This window comes from Amblyomma maculatum, chromosome 7 (assembly GCF_055883805.1).
Source record: "Amblyomma maculatum isolate TAMU_Amacu chromosome 7, ASM5588380v1, whole genome shotgun sequence".
Taxonomy (NCBI): Eukaryota; Metazoa; Arthropoda; class Arachnida; order Ixodida; family Ixodidae; genus Amblyomma; species Amblyomma maculatum.
Genome location: NC_139350.1, coordinates 6,101,829 through 6,122,559, shown reverse-complemented (window position 1 = coordinate 6,122,559; position 20,731 = coordinate 6,101,829). Strand labels below are relative to the sequence as shown.

The window sequence follows — 20,731 nt, the reverse complement described above, 5'->3', positions numbered from 1 at the left end:
GACAAAGATAATGTAGTTCCCGATGAAGCATAAAGCACACGGTGCCGATGGCAAACATTTCTGCATGGCCCAGACGATCAACAAACCACGAGGTATTGAAAGCACCCCTGACGGGCAAGGATGGTAGCAGCGCAGCTTCGCTCGTTGAGGCGATAACGCGAGCATCAAGTTATCGAGATGGGTCAGCCAGATGTGCCAACGCCCCCTTACTATTTGCCGCGTATCTGAGGATAGAGTGCGCTGGCATGTAGTTTTTTTCCATTTCGGCCACCGCTCGCGTGCTCCGTATTACTTTTGCGGCACCTGTACAGGGGTAGTCAAAGGTTCCCAGGCCACAGGGTCTGCTTCTGAGCAGTATAGACTGGCAGCTACGATGCCCCAAGATCTCAAAATATCTGTGGAGAAATAAACAAGCATCATTCTAACCTATGAGTTAATTGGTAGCTTTAATAGGATACCTTGTGCCAGAATGTACCGACCAGAAGCAGAACCTGTGGCCTAGGGGCTTTTGACTACCCCTGTATGTGGACCTAAGGCCGGCCAAAATGTTCTAATAGCTAAATTAAGAATTATCAACCAAAAGTATACACCAGATGCGCTATATCGCATTATGTTGCCTGTCCCAGAACCGGTCGACAGCATCCGCACCGCAGCGGACCTCCACTACCCGGTACACCTTAGGTACATCGCAGCCACTGCCTCAAGCTCCATCTTCGTATACCATATTGGAGAGCCATGCAATCAAAGGCGAGTGGCACCAATTCTTGCCTGAAATCCGAGCACCTAAAGGATTCTGGGGCCCAGCTATACCAGCACAACCTGGCGAGCCTGCAGACAGCAATTTTGAACGCCTATTAAATCCTAGCAGTCCATGAGCGGTGCCGACGGTGGAATTAACAGCTACTGGGCCACCTTGATATCCTCGAAGGAGAATGCCGTTGAAGGTATGTACATGCAAGCTCACATTAGTTTTTTACGGCATGGAATCTCTGGAACTCGAGAGGAGGTCAGACATGTCAAGGTCCAGAGCTCCAGGCATGGCTCGAAGCCAAACTGGCTAAGCAAAGAATGGTGCAAATGTGCAAAAAAGAGGCTTGTTGTGAAGCTGCTCAGGAAAAGCTTAAACAATACCAAGGACCATTAAAGGTTTCCTGTGAAGGGTACGCAGAAAAAGTTCCATACATATTCACACGGAGGTACTCCTTTGGAAATAAAGCATGTGAGTGGTTTGACGGCAACGCCGGAAAAAGGCGTCACGCCATGGCCATATATCACACCACGACAACAGCGCATAAAAGGTTGTTCTCCTAATCGTTTAACAAATCACTGCCACGAGACGATGTATTTTCATGTAAAGGAGGAAGATTGCTGCCTCAATAGGTTGGATCTAATCAAACCTACTGATTTGGTTTAGTTGGGATAACGGGGTTTAACATTACAAAGCGACTCAGGTTATGAGAGACGCCGTAGTGGAGAGCTCCAGAAATTTGCACCACCTGGGGTACTTTAAGGTGCAGCGACATCGCAAAGCACACGGGCGCCTAGCTTTTTGCCTCCATTGAAAAGCGGCAGCCACAGATGGGATTCGATCCTGCACTCCTGCACGGGCACAGTAGTCGAGCGCCCTAACCACTGCGGCAGCCTGGCGGTGAAGGTACTCATACTGTTAGCCCGTTATATTTAGTGGTACAGGCAGAGGCATATTATGTTTTATTATTTTTGGGCAGCCTGAGCATACTATATGTTAGGGTTGCGCTCTATAAGAGCATAAGAGACCGAAGCGTTCGTGCGGGTGCCATGCTGGGAGCTTGCCACGATGTCACAGGAGCTGACATCCTTACTGGGCACAGGAGCAGATATGACCGAGATGGTTGTAACCTGCTCGTCTGTGTATACGCCGAACCTATGCACAGAAGACGACTTCATAAATGAGGCACAAAAGATTGAAAGAAAATCGGAAGGAGCGTTCCAGAAAGCAACAGCAGACAAAACGACATGGTATCGCAGGTGCAGAGATATATTTCGGCAACGCAACCTGCAGAGAGCATGTATAGCTAGAAGAAACGTGAAACCCACCAGCCGTCAACAAAAAATAGAGAAACCAAAACTATATAAAAATGCAATTATTGCAAGCAAACGAATCTCTTTAGCTTAGCCAAGGCCCACCTCTGTGCATGATTTGCGTCAGTGTGACCCTTACCAGGCGCAGGAACGCAGAACACACCAAGAGGAGAAAATGAAGTAACCAGCGGTGCACTCTACATAAATGGAAAGGGCGCTGGAGGCGATTTCCTTACAAGAGACGATACAGTAACTTCCATGAGCACTCTATGGCTTATCAAAGGAAAATGAAGAAAAAAAACAATGTAGCTACGTATTTCAGTCTGTCGCGGAGTATATCTAGGTTAGTCAGACCGCACCTATGACACTGTTTACTTACGGGTAATAGCTGCAATTGATGTGACTGGTTTTTCTTTGACTCCTATCATTTTAATTCTCGATCCCTAGAGTTCAAGGCATTCATTCACACCAAAGTGCCATTCTTTTTCGGGTAGTGTACAGATTGGTCATGCGTTTGTTTCTTGTGTACTGTTAGCAACTGTTAGAAAAAAAGTTATCGCGCAGCTCCTGACATGTTCCCGACATGCTGGTACATGAGTCACTGTGAAGAGTGTGCCCTCAAAACTGCGTTCATTTTCTTTAGGCTTCCGTAGGCTACCGTGTGAACTTGAGAGATTTGTCCAGCTATGTGTATGCAGCGACTTTGCTTCAGAGACGCCTCATGTGGGTGCGCCATCCCTCACTGTGACCCCTCTCAGTTACTAAACAGAGGGCAGTGCGTAGTGCGATGGTTTCCATAGCAATTTACCACGGATGGAGAGAATGAGTAGAAGGAGTAAAAGTGGAAATGCATAAGTGGCATTGTCTACAAAGGCCAACAACAACCAGAGGAGCGTATTCGAGGTGCGCGCTAGCTGCCTGCTCTTTGCTCAGCCGACTCTGGTCAGCCCCGGCAACGGCCGACAGGCCTGCGCAGCAGGGAGACCACTAATGCCAGCGATGCTTCACCACAGTGTACTAGAATATCCGGTGCGGGATGCAGTTGAGAACATTGTTCTTCATAGAGAACGGCAGGCGCGCAGCTTCTTGTTTATTGACGCCTTATCATACATACTGCGCAGTTTGTTTCCAGCTGGAATTGTACAGGGGGACGCAGGAAATTAAACTATATGTAATCCTCGGCACCCTGGCCGTACACCACAGCGATATGGAAATTGCCACCTTTTTGAACGCAGTGAAGTCTTTCAGTTATAAGGTGCACAATGGACTGATGTGCTCAAGCATTGATGTAGCATCAGTGGAGAAAAAAAAAAAAAAATCACAGACAGTGGTTAGATGGCACCAGAACACCTGATTTCCTCCAGCGGCTGCATGTTGTCGTGAGTGACGACTCAGGAAAGTCAATGAGGGCCACTGCAAATGAGCTCCAAGTCGCAGAGTAGACTGTCGGGTTTGCATTGCACGAGGGCTTGAGGTACAGTTCCTATGCAATGAGAATAGGGCCTATACGTCATGAGGATTGGGCAACTCGATTATATCCGGTAAAACCAGGAAGAATAGTCTGGTTTGCCGGTCCAAGCGCTTGTTAAGCACGCCGAGAAGCCTGAGGAGCCTCGAACGCTTTTCTTTCTTGCTTGCTCAAATGAAAAGAATTTTGACAGAGGCCAAAAGGTGGCTTTGCACTGATGAGATACCTACGACATTGCACACAAAATCCCCGTCATTTGTGATGATGTCAGCCGTTGTCAGCAACGAGAGTCACGTCATATTTCACTTTTTGCAGGACTCCGCGTTAATACTGCCGCGTACATAGAGTTACTTTGACACCATAGTAAATTAAGCCCTGGATAGACACAATATCGAAAGGCTTTCAGGCGATTTGGCTCCGATCCACACTGCCTGCTTTCATTCAGGATTGGCTAACTGATAACCTTCACTACCACGTCAGTCCTAACTAGGGGCCTCTTAGTTATCCAGATTTAAATCCGCTAAACTATTATGTGCGGGGCATCTTTGTAGGAGAAGTCAACAACAACAACAAAAAAACAAAAACACATGACACCAAACACTTGCTAAAAGCCGCAATTACTGACTCAATGGCCAACATAAGGACACCCGATCCGATCATGCAACCATTTTCGAAGCCGAATTTAATCGATTATTGCTGCAAATGGTGCCGGATTCATTGAAAAATTTTGGAAATAAAGATCAAGGAAAGTACTTGCCAAAGTTTGGTGAAAATATCTATTTTTCCAGGAGACACGCTTCTCTCAGCATGCCTGACCCGCCATCACCTAACTATGGACTTTGAACCCTTTGGCGTAAATGATTGTGGACCCATATACCACTCCTATGTAGAAGAAACAAAACGTGAATTCTCATAAAACACGCCCATTCTCACATATATTTTGGGTTCAGCACAACAACAAAAAAAAAATTTGAACTCAGGAATTTATAGTGGGAAGGCAGTACGGACCCTCACAGTAATCGGCAATATGGGTACGCCACGGACTATCGCTCATTGAAGCTCCCAGTGCATGCGGTGCAGCTCTTCCCTATCGCCCTGTATAGCAATCATCTTGGACAGATTCACGATGCTCAGTGTGGCAGTGCACGCACCCGTGACAAAATCGTGGTGAGCCTCTGCATGTGCAGGGTCGGACAAAAGTTGTAAATGGAAAATGCTATCGCAAGTGCACATTTCACGTCTTTCCTATCGGAGAATCAATTTTTGTGCAATAGTGTGCTCCTTTTACTTCGGTCCGAGCTTGCTTGATGTCCGGATTTTGTATAGTGTCGGTTACACACACGCGATCACGTGGCCATTCTTTTCAGAGCGTCATGCAACAGACTGGACTGACTCCGAAGCAAAGTGCATGGCAGCCCATGTGAAGCACCAAAGCACCAGCTACAGGTCCGTCTATACATGAAGTACACTGCTGTGATTGATGGTGAAGCGGCCCATATGCTGCTGTGATGTGCGGCCTTGTCACGCACAACAGCCCTTTATAAGAGAGCGACCCCTGCCTTGCGTGTTCACCCTAAGCATGGTGTTCTACCCTAAGAGTGGACGAACCTGTACATTCTGACCATTGCATCGGGAGCTCTTAAGTTTGTTGTTCAGGCTGAAACTGGTAATTTTTGTTCTATATTGCATTTGGGTGGGGTAGCTTCCTGATGCAGTCAGAGCTAATACAGTTGAACCCCTCTATAACGAAAGCCCTCAAGAACGAAATTCTCGCGACAACGAAAAATTCTGGCGCCCCCGGCGAACTCCCATAGGGTTCAATGCATTTGTCCCCTCTCAACAGCGAAGGGTTTTTAAAAAGCAGTCCCGCATTAACGAAAGTTTGAGGTAGTGATCTGCAACATTTTTTCGGCACATCAGCCAGTCGGGAACATAGAATGGGCGAAACTGCAGCAGCACACTCATCCGACAAGTCGAGCCCGTTCATTTCACCTGCCAACAAGCACCGGCGCAGCCATTTTTGTTTACTTTCGGTTGGTTCGGTAATGATGATGATAGCAAAGCATTTTTTTTTGCCCGCTGAAAGCGGCCTTTTGCTAGCCTGTCTGTTGGCCACTACGCATGTAGTCTGTCGTCCGCCGGCCGCGGCGGGGGGAGCGGCTAAAACTCGCCATGAATAATGCCAGTGTTGCCTGGATTTTTGCTGGACAGCCGCCCTGAATCCCTAGCAATCCCTAGGTCGGATTGTCCCTAGTTGGGGGCACGGCGTGCCGGCGGGCCACCGCTCATCGCCCGCCACCCACCCTGCTTGGGGATGCCGCCGGTGCCGCGGCGGCGGTTTGGTGCCGTGGCTTTTGTTGTAGTAAACGAGACTGTGCCTGTTGCACGGACGGGTGCGATCGAACTGACTGGCGTGCGCGCCATGAACAACCCTGGCACATCTGCTGCGGCTTCGGTACAGAAAGGTTAGTGCCCGGTCTGTGAAAAGATTTTAGTTGTGGACAAAGCATGCCAATGAAGGTGCCGCCATGTTCAAATTTTAGCTGCCCGTTTTGCGTGCAATGTTCGTGGTTATATGCTGTCCGCTTACCGTTCTTATTTGTCACATACTGCAGGGATTTGTGCCAAGGTATGCACTTGCAGCACGCGCCAATTTAGCACTGTTGAAGGCGAGCACTGCACTGTCTTATGATGCTGCTAACTGGCGCTTGATGCTTTGTCTTCTATCAACCAGATACTCACGGCACTCGTCAGTGATTAGCTGCTTAGGGCGACGAAGCTCATTTTATGCTTTTTACGTTCTTGGCCCCGATTCTCCATACGCTGTTCGTTTTGATCACATCCTGGTAAAGTACTTGCCCATGATATCGCTCGAGCATCACTAGCTTGAAACTAGTGATACATATTGAGCACCAAAAGCTCGAAACTAGCACTGAACCTTTCACAGCTAAAAGCGGCAGCTATATGGATGATATTCTGCGTACCCTTGATGAAATTTTGCCTAGTTTGCGTCGGGTACGACAAAAGGATAAGCTCTGTTGAGACAACAGAAATGGTAACGTAAATACCGTTTAGACAACTCCATTGTAGCACGGAGACCACGTAGCGGTGCTTCGAAGTAATGAACTCGCTACTGAGCTCCCCTTTTGTGTGTGTGATTTTTTTTTTCCTGTACCTTTAGTTTCTTACACTCCTCACTAGAGCCCTGCACGGGTTGGATTTTCCAGCCCCTTCCCTGGCCCACGTTTGAAGACCATCCCGGATCCATGGTTCCAAGCCCATCGGCAATGATTACATGGCCCGGACCCGGCCTGCGCTTCCACGACAGGGCCTGTGCCAAACCTGCAAAGTAAGTCTGAACAGACGCCTTAAAAATGTATTGCTTAACTAGCACATAACAGTAAATCAAGATGAGAGACAAACCTTGCAAAATATTCTTGGTAGAGAAGGGCACAGCTAAAGCACCGACAGAAGCAAAGGCATGGTGAAGAATATTTTGACAAGACATTTTATGTAAAGCTATCTAGCACAATGTACATTTAAAAGGTATGGATTACGGGCATTTTAACTATGACTCCTTATAAGCAATTGGCTCTTGGTGCAAGTTCTTTGCTTAATCACCTACAAAAAGACTGCCCCTGGCAACTTTGCCCCAGGAACATGAGTGGGCAAGGGCAGAAAAAACCAAAATTTACATATTCATTGAAGAAATCACAGCCACATTGTCACATCTCTGTGGAGACGAAAAGCGGTAGTGTCTGTTCATCTGTTCATTGTGCATGTATATGTTATTGGATATGTAAAGATTCCTAAAGCAATAAGCTGTTATCCTACAGCATTTATTATAGCGTAGAGACATTCTTTGGGGGGGGGGGGGGGGGGGGGGCAAAGCAGACAGTCAGAATTTTTATGAACAGATGGCTGCCTGCCGAGCAGTCAATTGAAGGTCCTTGTCCAGGGGCTGTTATGAGGCTTCAAATGTCCAGCCGTTAGCGGTAACACAAAGGTTAGAAGCTACCCTCTTGCTCACTGATTGCTGAGAAATCCTAAGCTGATGGTGTTGAGTACTTCAGTAGGCACGTGCTTATGCAAACGGGCTGTGTCATGCATGAAGCGGGAAACGCATGTGAGCGAAAAAGTGAGCGAAGCGACAAGGCGGCGCGGCGTAAGCGATCATGGTTCGCTCCGTCGCCTACTGGGGAAGACACATGCACGCGACAGCGCGAACCGAGCGAAACGGCGACAACGCTCTGTGTAGGTTGTGTGGCTGGCATTTGGCTGGCATAGTGGCTTAGTGCACCATCAAAACTATTGCCAAATCCAACAACGGTCATAACGATTGCAAGAATTAACGTTATTTTGCGACAACATGGCAAAGTAAAATGTATTTACAGCAAACAGTATCGAATGTGTGTAACTTGCACTGCTTGCACTGTAATCGGCACGAATAGTCACGTGACCCCTTGTTTCTATTGTTGTTTCGGTTGCGATTAGACGTTCTTTGAATCCTTGGCTATCCACCATTGTTCGTACAAAGCGAAATGTTTACGCAGTAATGCACAGTCACAATGCAACACAGCAAAATAAAGAAAGCATGCGAAATGAGCGGCAGTGACGTACGCTCACTTCCGGGCGAACGAGCGAAATTTTTATTTCGGCAGATCCGAGCGACGAGCCAAGCGACACATGCATTTCTGTTCGCGCGAAGGCTTCGCGCGACGCGTGCCGCCGTCGCGTTCGCGTGAGTTTTCGCGTGCATGCGATTCAGCCTTGACAGGTTACAGCACTTCATAACACCTCCATTGTAGTACAGTTCGCTATCGAGTTTTGAGCCTTTCCTTTTTAACTTTTTTCACTTGTGTCATTGAATGCAGCCCGGCATGTTCGTACTAAATTACTTGGACAAAACACCGAGTGTCACTGATTAAACTCTGTTTACAAATGAGCTTTCTCTCATTCTCTGTCAACATATGTACTAGTAGTGGTTTATTCATAAACCACCGGAATGATTTTAGTGCTGGAATTCCATCTCCAAAAGAAGCCATACACAGCTTTACCCAGCCTGGCCTCGTTCCGCCACTGCTAGCTGCAAGCCCAGGCCTGCATGTCAAGGCCGAGCCAGGTCCTGACCCATAAAAACGGCAATTTTCCAGCCCGGCCCAAGTTTTTGGGCTGCCCGAATTCATGCTCTGCTCCATACACTGTTGAAATTATTTGCCGAGAATAAGTTCTCAGCAGGCAGTACTTTGGTAATCTTTGTTAGGAAGAAATTACATGCCATAATTTTTTTGCCCTGGAAACTTGCTTACACGACTACCTCAAAAATATCACCCAGACGTGTCCCTTGCCTGCAGTCGCTTGCTGTACAAACAGCATTGCAATTTATTTGCTGACACTATGGCGCATGTAGTACGAAACAAAAGGAGGTCATTATTTGCTAGAAGATGATTGTGAAAGTATGAAAAATTTCAGTCACTGCTATTTTCATGGGAAAATGTCGCATGGCCTTGTATAGCCAATTAGGGCCAATTGATGAGAAATTTTTGCTCAAGATTTCTGCCAGCAGAGTAGGCACTGCTGTCATTTCTAATAGCTATTTCGTTGTTCATTCATTTGCAGCGGCACCAACATGTTCTGTTGTCTGTGTTTTGTGTGCCCATATTCTGTTCGTTGCTTTAAAACATTTCTGGGTAAGTGCAGTCGAGACCGCGAGCATAGTGTTGGGTGAATTCACCAGGCGGCATGACAAAAGGAGGCAGTGTGGTGTAGAGGAATCCACTTGCGCCAAAGACAGAGACTGCAACCATGCCAGACAGGTTGCCAAGACATCGAACGAGAAGCCAGACTAGCCTATTGCCGAGAAGCTTACCAAAAGCGGAATCAAGCCAAGACTGAAGCGGCAGCTACAAATGCGGCACCGGCCGATGGCTAATGCTTTTGACTTGGTTCAAAGAGAGCTGAACCTCTGCAATATTTAATATTTCATAACAAAGGCTTCAAGGATTTGCCTCAAGTGATTCCAGGTAGCCCTGCATGCACAAACCTTTGTCACGGATACACCTGCAAGAAACAAATAGTGGTGCGTAATTGCTCCAAGCGATGTTCTCTTTGTTTTCCTTTTTAACTTGATACCATAAAAAGCACCCTGTGTGGCAGCACCTGCTGACTTGGTCATGTCATGTGGCCTTGTGATGTCACACAACCTGGCGGACAGTCATTGCAGTGCTGCGTCACCTTCCTGCCACTTGCCAGATACATGCCCATAATTTTTCATGGATGCCAGATTTTCTGCAGTATGGGACCCATCACAATATTTTTTGTTGCCAGATTTCAGTAGTGTAGTGTTTCGTGACTTTTTTGTCACTTGTCCGGCAGCAAGACACATTTATTGCCGAGATATTTCGATTTGAAGTTGAAGAGGTCTGTTTTCCTTCCAAGGGATTTAGACTTGGGAAAATGATGCAAACGATGGTGTAAACATAGACTCCGTGATTCTTGATGCATAGCGAGCAGTGCAATCTAGCAGCAGCTGAAATTAAAGCTACAGTTCGCCAAAGCCGTCTATTTGTTTGCACCAGATCCTGAGCTTGACTGCAAAGTTCTCGCAGTGAATCTTGACCTTTGCACCCACAGAGCATGCGGTGCTTTTTAGAGTTGAGGTCACTTGACTAACAGGATAGAATGTACGAATGCCGGCGTGGCGGCAAAGTTTGTAGCTAGCGAAGCTATGGATGCGGCCACTAACATTGCCGAGCTACCATCACGAGTGACGAGTAAAGACTGCTACAGATGGTCTTTTTTGAATAGCAGCAAGGCGTGAACAATGCATTGTGGCAGAAAGTTAAAAGAAAGAAGGGGTACACAGGGCCTGTTTTGCTCAATTTATTTCGTTTCCTTCACTATTGTATTTCTTAATATGAACCAACTTAGCTCCCTTTCGTTCAATGCTTCCTTGGGTGTCTGCACCTTATGTGGTGTACTCTAACGTCGCTGCCCTGCAGATGGCAAACTGATGTGCCAGTAAGGTCTGTGCATGCACGCTGGGACAGCAGAAAATAGAGAAACAGAAATATTACGAGATAGTTTGGCAAACTCCTATGCTTATCATAGATATGAGACATCGGTGACACTATTAACAGCCAGCAAAAGCATTCAGCACACTTGGGATGCAATTGCACTACACAAGTAATGTAATGCGAGAGGTCTCAGCTGTTCGTGTGGCGCAATGGCTAAGACATTCAGTTAAAACTCCAAAGGACTTAGGATTAAATCCTGTTCGAGGCCGTTTTTTTTTTTTTTTTTCGCTTTTTTTTTTTTTTTTTTTTTCCCTTAAGCACCCATGCAATTTAAATCTTACTTTTTCTAGCCTTTCTTTTCTTTCCCAGCTCCACTCGGGTCTGTGCAGGTTTATTCTTCCCAGTAAGTTGTAACTTAATCCTTTGTGCATTTCATACCAGATTTTTCAATAGAGAAGCGCTTACTGAGGCATGAACTTCATCAGAGGAAAACTCTGATGCTCCGCACTTGTAAACCAAAGCATGTATATCAAAAATGAAACCATGTGGTGATGCCAAATGCATAGCTGTGACTTCAAAGAACCAAAACACCAAAACGAAACTGACTGCCTGTGGCACTGCCAAGCGCAAATTTATTTTTGGCTCCCATTATTTAGCCTGTCTTTTTGCCATTTTTGAAACAAAAGTTAACAATTCAAACATGCAACCATAATACATGTTAGGCAGCCTCCGGGATCCCTTACATGTCATTGTGCATGCATTTGTGATTTCTGTATTTCTGCAATGCCTGCATTTCTGTTCTCTTTTTTCTACCTTATAAGAGTTTTGTTTTCAGTGAAAGTGGTGTTTTTGTGATTAGGAGCCAGTATACCATCGCTGCAAGCCTACTTTTTCTTTCAGTGTTCCTTTAGCACTACTTGCAGGTCTACTGCAGGTCTTTCGTATTGCACTCTGAACAATTTTTTACCCATGCTTTTCATTAAGATTTTCGAAGCATGATGGGTTGTAGCGAATGGATTTGATTGCACCTGAAAACTTCAAACACAAATTGAGAGCGTGTAATTTCTCTCTCTTTTTTTTTTTTTTGCTCACTGCGTGTTCTTTGCGAATGATGAATTTGACCACTTGCTTCACGAGGGAGGGCTCGAGGACGTTGAAGCTACTTTGATTGCCCGTCACTAGGCACAGTTATAGCAGTCTCGTAGCTCACTGGGTGCATGAGGTATTTGAGGTTACTACTCCTTATCGCCATAGACACCAGCAGGCTCAGCATATGTATCTAGGCATGCGGCTTCTTGTTGGTTGACCCCTATCATTTATACTGCGCAGTTTGTTGAAAAATGGAAGCGTACAAGTTGACACAGGAAATGAAACGCCATGCAGTCCTCATCGCACTGGCCGTGCACCACAGCGACTTGGAAATTGCCAACTTTCTAAATGTTGCGAAGCCTTTCGTTAACAAAGTGCGGACAGAACTAGTGTGCTGTGACGGTGACGTGGCATCTGTGGCGAAAAGGAAAAAGCACAGTCAGCGGTCAGACGTCGTCAGAACACCTGATTTTCTTCAGAGGCTGCAAGTCATCGTGAGTGACAACCCAGAGAAGTCAATGTGGGACATTGCAAAGGAGCTCGATGTCGTAGAGTCAGCTGCCAGGCTTGCTGTGCACGAGGACGTGAGGTACCATTTCTGTGTCATGAGGAGGCCGCAATTCTTTTCTGGTAAAGCTCGGGAGAATCGTCTGCTCTGGTCCAAGCGCTTGCTAGGCAAGCTGAAGAGCCTGGAATGCTTTTTTTTTTCTTTCAGATGAAAAGAACTTCGATCAAGACCAAAAAGCTAATTGCCATAATGAAAGATGGCTTTACGGAAGCGCTAATGAGGTGCCGACAGCATTGCAGACAAAATTTCTGTCTGTGATGGTGTCAGCAGCCGTCGGCAACAAGGGTGATGTCATGCTGCCACACTGTTTTGCAGAAGGACTCCGCGTTAATGCTGCCGAGTACGCAGAGGTGCTTGCCACCGTTGTGAAGCCCTGGACTGATACTGTTTCGAAAGGAAAACCTTGTGTCTTTCAGCAACATTCGGCTCTCGCCCACACCGTCTGCGTCACCCACGAGTGGCTGGCCAACAACTTCCAATAACCACATCACTCCCAACTTGTGGCCTCCTAGTTGTCCAGATTTGAATACACTCGGCGTCGTTGAGAGAGAAGCCGACAAAAGGCCACATAACACAAAAAACTCTTAAGGTTGCCACTGCGAACTCAATGGGCAGTACCTCTAAGAACCACCTGATCCGTGCATGCAGCCATTTCCGAAGCCGAATTGAATTGGTTATTGCTGCAAGTGGCGAATTCATTGAGTAATGTGAAAATAAACAGTAAGAGAAATATCTCCTAAAGTTTGGTGAAAATATATATTGTAAAGAAGACAAGGAACGGAAAACGCTGCGGCATCGCCATCACCATCGCTTGGCTCCGGCGCCCATCTCTCGTGCTTGAAGCTGTGCCCTGCTGCTGACAATTCGACCCTGCTGTGTCCGAATTACTGGCAGCGCTAGACGTTCAAACGAACTATTAAATCCACATTTCAATATATATTTGCTGGAGATATTCTCTGCCTGAAGCCAACATTGCATCCTCAAATGCCTCGTGCACCCGGTATATTGCAAGATATGTGGCTCGAAAGTTCAGGCACAAATCAAAATGTAGTACTTATTCTGTATCTAATTTTGAGCAAATTATGTGTGCAAAAAAAAAAAAATTCATCTCAAATTTTGACCACCGAGGTCTTCTTTATACGTCTGCAGAGCTTGCAAAGCTCGTAAACACGCTGGAAAATTCGATTTCTTTAAATTATTTATTTCATTTCAATAATTGAGATTAAGACAAGCAGCATTCATAATTTTGCGATGTTTTTGAAAAGCCCAGAGGTTCCCGAGCCTGGACAGAAAAATTGAAAATGACAGAAAAATTACTCTTCGCATAGAGAAGTTCTACGTCCAGATGAGGTTCTGTTTTTATGTGAAGTCACTAAACTAAGAGCAGAGCTCTAAACCAGAGCAGATAATGCACCTGAAGGTGAGGAGATGGAAAAAATTATATTCTAGGGCTCTGTTTAATGACTCTGCCCGCGTCTTGTGTATTATTTTCAAATTTAGCAGCTTAATTCATTCACGTGCTCGTAGTTCAGTGACATTTTCATATAATTCTGTAGTGTTTCTTATGTTGGTACCATATGCTTGAACTATTTATATTCACTTAAAGGGGTCATGACAGCTAAAATTTGAGCATAAACTGATTATTGCATTTCACTCCATTCACGTTAATTATAAATCCTCCAAATTTGAGATTTCAGTGCAGTAGATAGTTTATAATGATTTTTTATTATTAATAGCGAAAGCAGCTTTATGGTTTGGCAACCTTGGGCGCTGACGTCACACGATATCATCCCCATGTTTTCTGCTATTCATGGTGACTGCGGCACTCTTGCATGCATGCCGTGGATTGTGGTCACTGAGAGCCTTTTTCTTTCTTCAGCAAAAATATTTCATTCGCATATTTTTTTTTACTTTGGCAAGCCTTCACTATAGTGCGCAACCTTAGCGATCCTTGGACTTGTTTTGGGCTTCGTCTAGAGATTGTCGAGAAGGCCAAAATAGATGTGCTCATGCTGTATTATTTAAGCATACAATCTGAAGCACATTATTCTTACGTTTTGAGAGTTAGCTTGTTTAGCAACAAGCGCTCCCATATATAAAAAGGTACATGTCCAACGTTTCCTTCCTGGTCTTAAATCTGTAACCAATCAGCAACACAGTTGATATGAATCGAAGTTCGGTTTACATCCGGCTTCTGTTTTGGTGAGCAGTCAAGGTCGACAAGTCTCGTTCTGAATGAGGCCAATTTGGGAAAGCGACCCACGGTTTGCCTTTGCAAGTGTGAACATCGGTCAGTCTGAGCGGTTCCTTAATCGCACACCCTTTGCAATCCTCAATCGTGAATGGGCCTTTAAACTGCACGCTGGTCACATGTTGGTTACAGTCAGTCTGCAGTAAAACATCTTCAGAACACAGCGGGCCTGTTTGTAAGCAGCACAATTTCTGCTGCCAAGAAGGGTAGAAAGGCCTTTATGACTTATTGGAGATTTAATTGACCACATGCTCTGAAGTTTCTTCAAAAAGCCGATATTTCTGCTATAAAACATTAACATTTCTGCCTCCATAGCTGTTTCAGAACGTCTGTCCTGCTTTCTGCTCCATTTAGCTGCTCCAAAAAGCATATTTGCTTGCTCCAAGAGCTGCTCTAAACACCTATTTTGGCCACGCACACATGGTACTGCTTTTCACGAGCCCCTGTCCAAAAGTGCTGGAAGAAGACAATAACGATGCTATTTTGGGGCGTACTTCACGCAACTTCAGCACTCAGACTTCGACTACCTTGAAGGAAAGTCATCCTTGCCACTTAAGAGTGTTCAAACGTGGACTAGCCTCCCTTGCGCTTTATAATGGCGTTCGCACCCTGACCGCCTACTTACTTGTCCCTGTGGGCCTTCTCGATGAAATCCTACAGGCACTTCATGATGAGCCCACAGCTGGGCGTCTAAACTTTATTTTACTCTGAGTCGCATTCAGGTTAAATAATATTGGCCCATATTGGCCTCGTCTATCTGCTAATGTCACGCACTATGTCAGGAGTTACTGCGACTGCTAACGCCACCGAACACTGCTAACAAGACTGCAGGATATACAACCAAACCAATCACTTGTGAGGCCATTTCAACAGATCGGCATGGACTTACTAGGTCATTTCCCGACATTGACATCTAGCAATAAGTGGATAATAGTAGCAACTGACTACCTGACTCGCAACGCCAAAGCAAAGGGCCAAAGGCTTCTTCAGACTAATTATCGTTGTAGAAAGCGAGAAGCACAGCATAATATCTGTCGTGTAAAAAACCCACTTCTCGTTGTCCGTGGCATTGTCCTCCTTGCATGCATTAACAGTCAGTCGGCCTGAAAGTTAAGCCGATGTAACTAGTTTCTCGCTTTAATGTCGGCACAGTAGCCTGCCGCGCTGTTGCTGCCGGCTAGGAGCGGAGAAGCAGGTCAACTCTATTCCACCTTGTGTATGGCAGGGAGCCCGAAAATTCCAAAAGCACTGTGGAATCTACACTGCAGAAGTGCGAAAGGCTGAGCGTTGCTGGTGCACACGGTGCATCCGTTTGCTCTCATTATCATTATCAACTAAATGCACCATTATCATTGCTAATGCCGTCATTGTCATTACCACTAATTGCAGCGTCATTGTCAGCGCTACTATCGTCGCATGTGAGACAACCGCAAGCTTGCCTTGCAGCGCCAGCTGAGCACTTCGCCATAGATGGTCCAGCGAGGTATACAAGTACATCGTACTCAAGTGCTCCAACACCAGATGGATGCTTTGAACGCGAAGGTTGGCATAGGAGTACGGAATTCCACAAGCCGGCCTGTTGGAGATATTCCAGCTTGCGTGGAGAGAGCAGATCCATAACCAGGTTTGAGAAGCAGAAATGAAGAGATGGCACAGCGAAGCACGGGCGAAGTCATCCCTGGCGGTGGACTCCAGCACAAAACACACGATCGCTAATGAGAACATCTATGACAACACACGAGACAGCGGACGGCAACGGGTTACTCTGCGAGGCACGGAGTGGTTTTCTGCGCACAAGTGCTCCGAGTGCGACGCAGCCGATAAAACCATACAGCATGTTGTGATCGAGTGCCCGAAACTGTGGCCCTCCTCCCTACAACTGCGACATCAGCACTGATGGAGACTCTTTCGACAGCACTTGGTCTGCAGTCGATGTCACCACCCAAAGAGCACACCCTGGGTAGGGCAGTAGAGATGACAAAGCACCGCCTTGACTGGTGGCGTAAACGAAAAGTTGAAGGACTCCCCCCTTTTCCTTCCTCATTTCTTTTTTCTGGACTTTTGACCAATGCACAGCAGTTGGTATAGTTTTTGTTCTTTTTCTACTCCTTTATTTATTGGCCCAATGAAGAACTCTGTGATCCCTCGCTACAAAGGGGAGTGGCCGCATTAGCATCACGCAGACAAGGAGAATTATGATGTGTGTTTTAACTCATCCTCATGATAGACAAGGGCCCGCCGGGGTGGTGCAGTGGTTACGGTGCTCGACTACTGTTCCGAAGAATGCGGGATCGAATCCGGGCTTCGGCGGCCGCTTTTCAATGGAGACGAAAGCAAGGCCGCCTGTGTTCTATGCAATGTCAGTGCACGTTAAAGAACCCCAGGTGGTCGAAATTTCCGGAATCCTGCACTACGGCATCTATCATAGCCTGAGTCGTTTGGGATGTTAAACCCCGCAAACCAAACCAAATCACTGTAGACAAGATATATGTGCAGTTCACGATCCCGGGCGTGGCGCAGTTGGTTAAAGCTTAGGCTGGCGATGCGAGGGATGCAGGTTCGATTCCCGGTGGATGCAGGATTTTTACCTTTCCGATGACATTAGTTTCGGTTTCAGGTGATGTAATTTGATTGAAAGCTATATTGTGACCGAACGAACGCCGACAGCATGAGCCATTAAAGCGCAGCTGCATCACTTTTCGAGAATTCTGCGACATTCAAGAATTTGACTCTCCATAAGCTGTCGGTAATGCTTGCAAAGTGTTTGTGTGCTATCTTTAAAACTGATGAAGTAATCAACGATTACAATTCGAGCTTCTCCTCACAGCACTGAAGGACTGCGTAGAAGCTCGATGATGACATCACGGACGGTAATAATTTTTCTTTACGTTACCTTCGCCCACATCATGCGGTGCCTTTTTTGACGCCATCAAACAATGTTTCTGGGCCTTCAATTTTGGTAGCCTTGTTTTTACTTCTCCCAACCAAGCCATTCTATGCGGGAAACATACTGGTGCCGTCAATGACGTCATTATGTGCCCCCCAAGCGTCGCTGTGTGGTGAGGAGAAGCTCGATAGCTGAAGCGGTTTAAATCGCTATTTGCGCCATTGTTTGAAACGCTAGCGCGAAGATATCTTGCATGCTTAACCTGGAACCTGTAATCGTTTGATTCCTTGAAACTCATCAAAATCTACAACTACAAAATCTAGCAGTTTCCCTTTAAAGGCTTTCGCCTTAATACAGTGCTCAATGTCATGCTGATGCCACATGTAACGGAAAAGGAAAGCCTCAGTGTCACTGCCTACCTTCAGCGTGCAGAAGTAGCCCGACGACTCGCCCAGCTGCGCATAAAAAGCCAGCAAGGCACCAATGCCTAACGTAACCTACAATGACAATGAAGATTACAAGCCAGCAGACCGATTTTAGGTTTGGATGCTGAATCACCATCGTGGATTTAATGAAAACCATAAATTTTATGCTGCTGTTTCCGCAAATCAAGTTCACTCATCTAGATGAAATGGGCTATGGAATTGTCCCCAGATGCTGCTGACAGCACCCCAGGGATGATACATGTCCAGAAATTGTATGTTGTGTGCCTAAAGCCCTATTATAACTGATGGGCACTGTGTTTATATTTTGCTTGATGTTTATTTTTGCCTACCTTTCTATTCAATGTAGAGCATTGGGCCGATGCTTCTTTGAAAGGGAAGTCATACCGTAAAGCTTTTCTTTTTTTTTTTCACGCTTTACGCCACCTGGACGCAGCTTTTACTCTTTTTGTTGTACAATGATGATGCACAGATTTACCTCGAATAATTGCCACAACACAACACTGCTTCTACATTGTTCTTGATCATTGTACTTGGCAGGTTTACCTCTGTTTCCTTGCTGCCTTTAAACTGAGCACTGAGCATTCTGTTGTTCAATGACCAGTGCCTTTGTCGTGATTGGCACCTTGTTGCAACGAAATAAACTCTGAAAGTGAATCCAGTGTGCAGATAATGCTGTCAAACAAAGTACTGAGTTCTTTTTGGCTGATAGTAAATGATGGAATAAGAACACAAGGTTGCAAAGAGCATATGTAGGCTCTTGAAGAAGTTACCTGTGCTCCTTCTGCCATTAGCTTGTTAATCGGTGTGATGAACCACTAGTTTAAGAAACACTATCACCAACCAAATTATTCATTAGAACCCAACATTTCGCGACCAACTCGGTCCCTTCCTCAGGGGCGACGAAAGTTCGAGGCCCGCAGTAGCAGGCAGCGGCCTATGCTTGGCCAATCTGAAGAAGAATGTCTATACACGCGCCTTTATTCCAATGTGCTTCCCGCCGTCGAGCTAGCAGGACAAGAGGGTCGGTCAGCACGGAAACGACGAAGCGCCCTCGCATTGTGCTCCCATACGTGGCGGGCATCAGTGATGCGCTTGCACGCATCCTGCGCAAACACGTCTGTGTGTCGCACAAACCTACCTCAACAGTCTGCCGTTTTCTGCCGCTACCACAAGACCGTATTCCCAAAGAAAAATAACCAGGCGTTATTTATAAAATCTCGTGCTCCGAGTGCTCTGCCTCGTATATCGGCGAAACAAAAAATCTGTCGGCGCATATTGCAGCACAAAAATGACGCCCGGCAATTGAACTCGAAAAGCAACCCCCCTCGCCGAGCACTGCGAATGTGCCGACCACAAAATCACCTTTGACGAGGTGAACATACTTGATGTGGAGACCAATCCTTTCAAAAGACGTCGCGTCTTTTTTCGGTTCATCCGGCTGACAGCTGCAGAGTGAACAGGAATCCGGGGACGCTACCCTGGCTCTGCTACACAATTGGACTTCGCCACGTGTGCCTGCTACTGCGGGCCTCAAACTTCAGTCGCCCCTGAGGAAGGGACCAAGTTGGTCCCGAAACGTCGGGTTCTAATAAAAAATTTGGTTGGTGATGGTGTTTCTTAAACTTTTGTTTCAAGTACCCAACCAGGCAGAGTTCCATCGAAGACGTTGTCGTTCAAATCAATGAATCACTAGGAAAAGCTTTAGGCCTTTCCAGTGGCGGCATCGTAAAGAACCGATGAGTGTGGAGGACAAGTCTATTTGCCAAGTCTGAACCTAGTCAGAGCCTCTATAAAGGCACACAAAGGACAACTTCATAAGAAGTTATCTAGCTCATTTTGGATATGTTGACATTCATCCAGCAGTAGTTATGGCTGACTGCATGGCAGTGTAGCCTAGCCTCTGAAATCTGCTTCCAAAAATTGATGTCAACATACGCAGTTTACTTGTGCAATCTGCTGGTGTTGGCAATACCTGTACTTTTTTTTTGTATTTTGTATTTTCCAGTCTACAAGAGTTCTGTTTCTAGCTGTCTTTTTTTGAGACTCACTTTTGACAACTTGGAAAATCTTTCTTTTTGCAGAGTTCAAAACCTGGAAGGACCATATGGAAATCTGTGAAGTGGCTCATTTTGTTAGTGGCAGGAATGGCTCATCTGCATACCATGCAGGTTTTTGCAAATGCACATCTGTTTGTTAGCCGACTCTGAAAAATATGAGGGCTAAGGAACCTGTTCCACGTCATGTTCAAAATAGGCTGTGCTTATATGCCTAAGCTGCTTCTGACATTGCCATGGTGCTTTTGATTTTGTATACAAATGCTATCTGAATAAAAGGTGCCTACGTATTTTGTATGTTTAATGAACTCAAGCATGTGATGGCTCACATGCATGACATTGTTAATGATGGTCCCCAAGATACACAGCATTTAATTGATGCTAATTATATGGAGTTCGCTGCACGTTAACCCTGTAACTGCCAAATTAACTCCCGAAAAACATACTAACATCGCCAGGTTTAGTTGTAATGTTTTTCATACCATTCTAATTCAAAAAAGTTTCCTTCATTAGTAAAGCATGCTGTCACTTCGCCATCTTTGTTTTTTTTTTTTTACCAGTGTATGCACATCGCAAACGGGGTCAGAGTAACTGTCAGTTACAATACTAGATTGTCAGCAAAGCTGCTGTCTGAACTACTTTACGAAAGAGCTCTTTTATTTTTTTTGAGGCATCACCGCCACCGGCACTCTTTGTGTGTGGCACTATCATAAAGTGACTTTTGTCATGCCAAAAATGTGTGCTAAAGACTGAAATGTGCATTTTTTTTCCATGGATAACTATGGCTCTGTAGAGTTGAAAATGCAATCAATGTATTTACCAAATCTATTCCTTTTTCATTGGCAGTGCAAGCAATGTAAGAGCAGGTTGGACAAGTGCCACTTGTCACTG

The 20,731-nt window shown here is 45.8% G+C and overlaps 2 protein-coding genes across 5 annotated transcripts in view; one reads left to right on the top strand and one right to left on the bottom strand.

Moving 5' to 3' along the window:
* Positions 1 to 20,731, bottom strand: part of LOC146182647 (serum amyloid A protein-like) — a 123,638-nt gene that overhangs the window by 43,070 nt on the left and 59,837 nt on the right. The gene's annotated exons all lie outside the window — the stretch shown is intronic.
* Positions 5,728 to 20,130, top strand: LOC146182648 (uncharacterized). Its single transcript, XM_084608885.1, has 3 exons — positions 5,728 to 5,994; positions 6,731 to 6,878; positions 19,868 to 20,130. Exons 1-3 carry the CDS (start codon positions 5,844 to 5,846, stop codon positions 19,902 to 19,904), a joined length of 336 nt encoding a protein of 111 aa, XP_084465011.1. The 5' UTR covers positions 5,728 to 5,843; the 3' UTR covers positions 19,905 to 20,130.

Coding starts and splice junctions, on each gene's coding strand:
- LOC146182648 (XM_084608885.1), top strand. CDS start 5,844: ATGCCGCCGGTGCCGCGGCGGCGGTTTGGTGCCGTGGCTTTTGTTGTA. Junction 5,995..6,730: donor TGCGGCTTCGGTACAGAAAG/GTTAGTGCCCGG, acceptor ACTCCTCACTAG/AGCCCTGCACGGGTTGGATT. Junction 6,879..19,867: donor GCCTGTGCCAAACCTGCAAA/GTAAGTCTGAAC, acceptor TTCTTTTTGCAG/AGTTCAAAACCTGGAAGGAC.